This window comes from Thalassophryne amazonica, chromosome 4 (genome assembly GCF_902500255.1).
Source record: "Thalassophryne amazonica chromosome 4, fThaAma1.1, whole genome shotgun sequence".
Taxonomy (NCBI): domain Eukaryota; kingdom Metazoa; phylum Chordata; class Actinopteri; order Batrachoidiformes; family Batrachoididae; genus Thalassophryne; species Thalassophryne amazonica.
Window position 1 is genome coordinate 2584775 of NC_047106.1, and position 6436 is coordinate 2591210.

At 41.9% G+C, this 6436-nt stretch overlaps 1 protein-coding gene across 1 annotated transcript in view; it reads right to left on the reverse strand.

The window, feature by feature from the left end:
* usp32 (ubiquitin specific peptidase 32) overlaps window positions 1–2452 on the reverse strand; it is a 215450-nt gene extending 212998 nt beyond the window's left edge. The window contains exon 1 of the mRNA XM_034169021.1: window positions 2138–2452. Within this exon, the coding sequence (XP_034024912.1) occupies window positions 2138–2195 (58 nt within the window). The 5' untranslated portion in view covers window positions 2196–2452. The remainder of the gene's footprint in view (window positions 1–2137) is intronic.
* Between the last annotated feature and the right edge of the window lie 3984 nt (window positions 2453–6436).

Below are 6436 nucleotides of genomic sequence, written 5' to 3' on the forward strand. Positions count from 1 at the left end.
GTTAATAAATAAAATAATCTTCACAGATGATTCGTTCGCACGTGCACTTTAAAAAAAAAAAAAAAACTGAGGGGAGAGCAGCAGCAGCAAACTCTCCCCAGAGAGGAATTAAGAGTCTGACACATCAGAGGAGGAGTTTTAAGGTTGATATAAGACTGACTTTTGGTTGTGCAAGTAACTTTTTTGTGCAAGTAATTTTTTTGTTACTAGCACCAGTGCAAGTAGGTTAAATAAATAATAAATAATAAATTAAATCTCTGATTTTCCTGGCTAATGAGTGAATTAAATCTCTGATTTTCCTGACTAATGGAGTGAATTAAATCTCTGATTTTCCAGTCTGAAGAAGTGAAATATTAAATCTGATTAGTGAATTAAATCTCTGATTTTCTGGTCTAATGAGTGAATTAAATTTGATTTTCCTGTCTAAAGAATTAAATCTCAGATTTTCCGGTCTAATGAGTGAATTAAATCTCTGATTTTCCAGTCTAATGAGTGAATTAAATCTTTGATTTTCCTGTCTAATAAGTGAATTAAATCTGATTTTCCTGTCTAAATGAGTGAATTATTAAATCTGATTACTGAATTAAATCTGATTTTCCTGTTTAATCAGCCAATTAAATCTGATTTTCCTGACTGAATTAAATCTCTGATTTCCTGTGATTTTAATGTCTAATGAGTGAATTAAATCTCTGATTTTCCTGTCTAAAGAGTGAATTATTAAATCTGTTTAGTGAATTAAATCTGACTGTCCTGTCTAATGAGTGAATTAAATCTCCGATTTTCCTGTCTAAGTGAATTAAATCTCCGATTTTCCTGTCTAAAGGAGTGAACTATTAAATCTGATTACTGAATGAAATCTGATTTTCCTGTCTAATGAGTGAATTAAATCTCTGATTGTCCTGTCTGAGTGAATTAAATCTCTGATTGTCCTAATGAATTAAATCTGATTGTCCTGTCTAATGAATTAAATCTGATTGTCCTGTCTAATGAGTGAATTATTACATCTGATTTGTGAATTAATTATCTGATTTTCCTGTCTAATGAGTCAATTAAATATGATTTTCCTGTGTAATGAATTAAATCTCTGATTTTCTAGTCTAATGAGTGAATTAAATCTCTGATTTTCCTGTCTAATGAGTAAATTAAATCTCTGATTTTCCTGTCTAATGAGTAAATTAAATCTCTGATTTTCCTGTCTAATGAGTAAATTAAATCTCTAACCCTCCAGCCAGAAACCTGATTCTACAACTTTGAGACAAACACCGCCCCAAAGCAGAGTCTGAAAATCTCTCCTCTAATACAACTTCACATCAAAATGGTTTTAATGACCACAGGAGTCACCGCTCATGTTTTCAGACCCCCAAACTCAGGTGTGTTCAGGTGCGAGTCCTGCTGCCAAATCCCACATGATCTCAAGGAACCTGTTTCAGGCTTAAACAGCAAAAACAACACATCTGTGGGCAAACTCACCAAATGGCTCGGATTAAAAAAATCTGAATTAACCTGAGTGAACCTCTAAAGTGAAAAGCCGAAAAGGCCCGTTTATACATGGAACTGACAGATATGACATGTAGAGGAAAGCTAACGGGTGTAACAACACAAAGCACGGAGAAACACTAAAGTTACCGCACAGTGTGAATGTAACTGACATCCAACAGAGGACAAAGTTATATTCCTGTAAACACATCAGCTAACTTTATAAGATCAGGCTAGCTGCTGTCAGATTAGCTAGCAGGGGGTTAGCCTAGCACTAGCCAGACAGAGCTAACACGTTTTCATGTTTTCAAACCTTCACCCACTAAATTTCCTTCAGAAAACATTCGGTTTAACGCGGCCTGGAGGGCACCGACACCAAAAATGCACACCGACGCGATTTCTGAGTCAACAGTAAGGAGAAAATCCAGGAAATTAACAATAAATAAGAATGGCTGTAAACAGACAAAGTTGATCATTAAATGCAGATTTAAAGGCTTCGCTGGTTGATAATAACGCGGAATTCATCAGTAGGTCCCATCGGTTCTGATCCGGGTCTGGTCGAGTCCCAGGGGCTTCGTTTCGGGTCACAGAACACGGGTTTGCTTTAAACGGAGGCATTTTGAAATGAATTCTGCGGTTAGCCAGATAAGCTAGCGCTCACCTCTTTTGACGGCCTCGTCGTAGGACAAGAATCCGATCCTCGACTCCTTCGCCCCCATGTTCTCTTCATCTCACGGCGGCAGCAGGAAGGAGGCTCCGGGTGGAGGTCACTTGACGGTCCGTCGCTGTCTTGTGAAATGGGTTCTGCTGTCTGTGGCGAACGGCTGGACTCTGTCACGTGATCCGACCGTCGGGTCAGTTGATCGGTTGTAAACATTGACGCACGCGCTGGACTTTGGACTCGTCAACGAGCCGACGACTGTTTATTACATTTCCGGAAACTATATAAGTAGGTTCGCACTTTTTAAGACTATCACAACCTTTCAAAAATACATATTTAATGTTTGTCGATGTACCTCAGTTGTACAAACAGCGAATAGCGCCTCCCCGTGGTTATGTCTTCCTCTGCATGCAAACAGGCAAAAACAAAAAACAACAACAAAAAAAAAACACCGCCATCAAGTGGACAAGTGTGAGAAATTTTCCCCATTCACAGTTTGGACTTTCTCATTATTCATTTTCATTACTCTCTCTCTCACTCTCTCTCTACGAATATATATACACGCGTGTGTGTGTAGACAATGGAACAGTTCTTAAGGTTGTGCTTCAGGAGGTCCTTGTACTGTTTCTTCTGCCTCCCCTGAACTGTTTTCCTTCTCTCAGTTGAGAGTTGAAGAAGTCGCTTGGGAAGTCAGCTGTCATCATCCTAACAATGTGACCGCCCAACAAAGGTGGATCCTGATGAAGACACTCGATGCTCTGGAGTTTGACTTCAGCCAGGAAGCTGATGTTGGTACGGTAGTCAACCCACCTGATGTAGAGGACACTCCTCAGGCAACATTGGCGGAATTGCTCGAGGGTCTTCAGGTTTTGGCAGTAAATGGTCCAGGTCTTAGATCTGTACAGCAGGGTTGGCACGATGAAGGCTTTGGAGACGAGGACTTTTGTCTCTTGTCAAAAGTCTTTGTTGTTGGAAACAATAGATGGGTGTGTAAAACTAAAATCTGCAAATAAAACATAAACCTTGGAGTTCTCCAGATGTTTGCTGATGAGGTGCGTCATGATGACTGCAGTGCCCTTTCAGCTCCGATCCACCTGTAAACTGAAGGGGTGCGCACACGTGGCAACATCTTGCATGATCAGGTTCATAAGAATGCTTTCATAACTGATGTAAGAGCCACAGGAGACTTTAGTGCAGAGAGATGATTATAGAGTTCTTCCACAGAGCCGGAACAGTCTGTCTGTCTAAGGACTGCTGGAAAACTGGGTGCCAAACAACAGCCAGTTCTGATGCACAGATAAACCATCAGGCCTGTAAAGTTCTTATTACAGACACGACTAAAAACCCTCTGTGGTCCAACCAACGTTCAGACAGTGACAGGGCACAGAGGTGGATAAAGAGTCGAAGGCGTCAGCCCCTCCCCAGAAAAGTCCTGGATCTGAAACCTGAGGAAGATCTCCTGAAGTTGACCAGGTCATGATCAACCTCTGATGAGCTGCTGGAGGTCATACAGAGTGTTATATGTTCATATCAGTGATGTTCTTCACTGAATCCCACAAACATGGAGGTGAAACTCTGTTCCAAAGCAGCCCGATGTTTCATTCTTGTTTTACTCCAAAGGTTGGCATCATACTTTTCTATTCTCTTCTTTTTCCTTTGAAGTTTTTGCCTCTTCATTTTTGCAAGTAACAGTAGTAGTAGTAATAGTAGTAATACCAAAAATCTAGTGATGCTGAAGGCAATTGCTACGTCCACACAGTCCATCCGTCATGTGGAGCATTAACTGACAGCCAGGACATGCACGTGGACCGCAGTGTGGCCAGCTCATGGGTACCACATCCTGGAGAAAGCCGTGAGCTCATTCATGTGTACACACTGCTGGTCCAGATAGAGGGGCATGTCGCTGACCGCCAGACAGCTGATATCCTGCAGGCTGAGGGAGCGAGTGGAAAAAAAGGTATACAATAGGAAACAAAGAGAACAGACAGAAAGGGGGTGAATAAATAGAGTAAAATGAACAACAAAAAGGCGAGAGAGAGGGAGTGACATGGAGAGAAGGCGAGAGCATGCATGTGTCGGGGGGACGGGGGTGCGGCTGCTGTGTGATGCTTTGATAACAGAATCTACTGTAGCTGTCCTCTGGATTACATCTTTGATCCACTATATGACTGATGTATACGAACCACAGTCCCATGATCATGGGCTGATTGCAATGCACCACGGACTGGTTTACTGGTATAATAACAGCTGTGGGTGTGCACACCGGTGATGTGATGTTTGTATTAACATGATCACATGCGGTCACATCCACTACAGTTATGCATTTGCCAGGGGACCCTGGTTGACATGTGATCACATCATGGGTTGGGTGTCATTTGAAATCTAGCAGGGAGACGGTGCTGTGCCATGCCCATAAACAGCTGACTTCCAGAGAGAGGGCGAGAGAGAGAGAAAGAGAGGAAGCTGTCCACCCAGACTTCGGGTGTCATGTATGGCATGGGGGGTGCATTCTGCATATTCCTGCTGAATTCTGCCAGCATTGTAGTGTTTTGTTCTGTGTTCACATAATTCACAACACAAATTAATCTAAAATCAAAATTAAAAGCAAGAAAAGCACAGTAAAAAGATAAAACACAGTAGAATAAAAAGAAATTACAAAGCAAACACAAACAGATTAAAAAATTAATGATAAGACAGTCTAAAAAAGTGGGTCTTCAGTCTTGATTTAAAAATCTCCACTGTGTCAGACTGCCGAATAACAGCAGGTAGATCGTTCCAAAGAGCCGGACCACGGTAGGAGAACGCTCTATACCCCACAGACTTTTTGTTCATCCTCAGAACACACAGAAGCCCTGCGCCCTGCGAACGCAAAGGCCTCGCAGGTACGTAGGGCTTAACCAAGTCCACCAGGTAGGAAGGTGCCAGTCCATGAACAATTTTATAAACCAACAATAAAACATTAAAATCCGATCTGGCAGAAACCGGTAGCCAATGAAGGGATGCCAGAATGGGAGTAATGTGGTCAAACCTTCTACTTTGTGTCAAAAGTCTGGCAGCAGCATTCTGTACCAACTGAAGTCCTCGAATGCTAGACTGCGGCAGACCAGAAAATAAAGCATTACAATAATCTAATCTAGAAGAGACAAACGCATGAATCAGAGTCTCAGCATCAGCCATAGACAGGATGGGGCGAATCTTTGCTATATTTCTCAGATGAAAGAAAGCAGTCCTCGTAATGTCCCTAATGTGGAGGTCAAAGGACAACGTAGGATCAAAGATTACCCAAAGGTTCCTCACTTTGTCAGTATGATGTATAACACATGAACCTAGGCTAAGCGCCAGCTGATCAAATTGATGCCGATGTCTTGCTGGACCAAGAACCATCATTTCAGTCTTATCAGAGTTCAAAAGTAGAAAGTTGCTACACATCCAACTTCTCACTGCTGCAAGACAGTCCTGTAAAGATTTTATGTGAACAGGATTTCCAGCAGCTATCGGCATATACAACTGAGTATCATCAGCATAACAATGAAAAGCAACCCCAAAACACCGCAAAATGTTCCCAAGGGGTGCCATATACACGGAAAAAAGCAGGGGACCCAGAACGGATCCCTGCGGAACCCTGAACTTCATGCCCTTAAAGTCAGAGGTAGTGTCATTGCACAAAACACAATGGGAACGACCAGACAGATAAGACGTCAGCCATGCAAGAGCAGTTCCAGTAATCCCGAAACAGTTTTCTAGCCTATCAAGTAGAATATGATGATCAACTGTGTCAAACGCAGCACTGAGATCCAACAACACCAATACTGTAGTCGTCTCCGAGTCCATTGCTCGCAGAAGATCATTAACTACTTTAATAAGTGCTGTTTCTGTGGAGTGATGTCTTCTAAAGGCAGACTGCAGTGGCTCAAAAAGGTCATTCTCAGTAAGATAGTCCACAAGCTGCCGTGAAACCACCTTTTCCAGAATTTTAGAGCAGAATGATAGATTTGATATCGGCCTATAATTTTTCAATACACCAGGATCAAGATTAGATTTCTTGAGTAGTGGTTTAACCACGGCAGATTTAAAACAATTTGGAACAGATCCAGAGTTTAAAGAAAGATTAACAATTTCCAGCACAGTCGGCCCAAGAATGGGCCAAAGATCCTTAAACAATTTTGTTGGTATAGGATCAACTAAACAAGTTGTGCTTCTAGTAGACATCACGAGGTTCGTCAGCACACCTTGTGAGATACTGTTAAATTCCGTGAATCTAGGTAGGACCTCAGTAGTAGTCCCCAGCTCAGTAGCTGA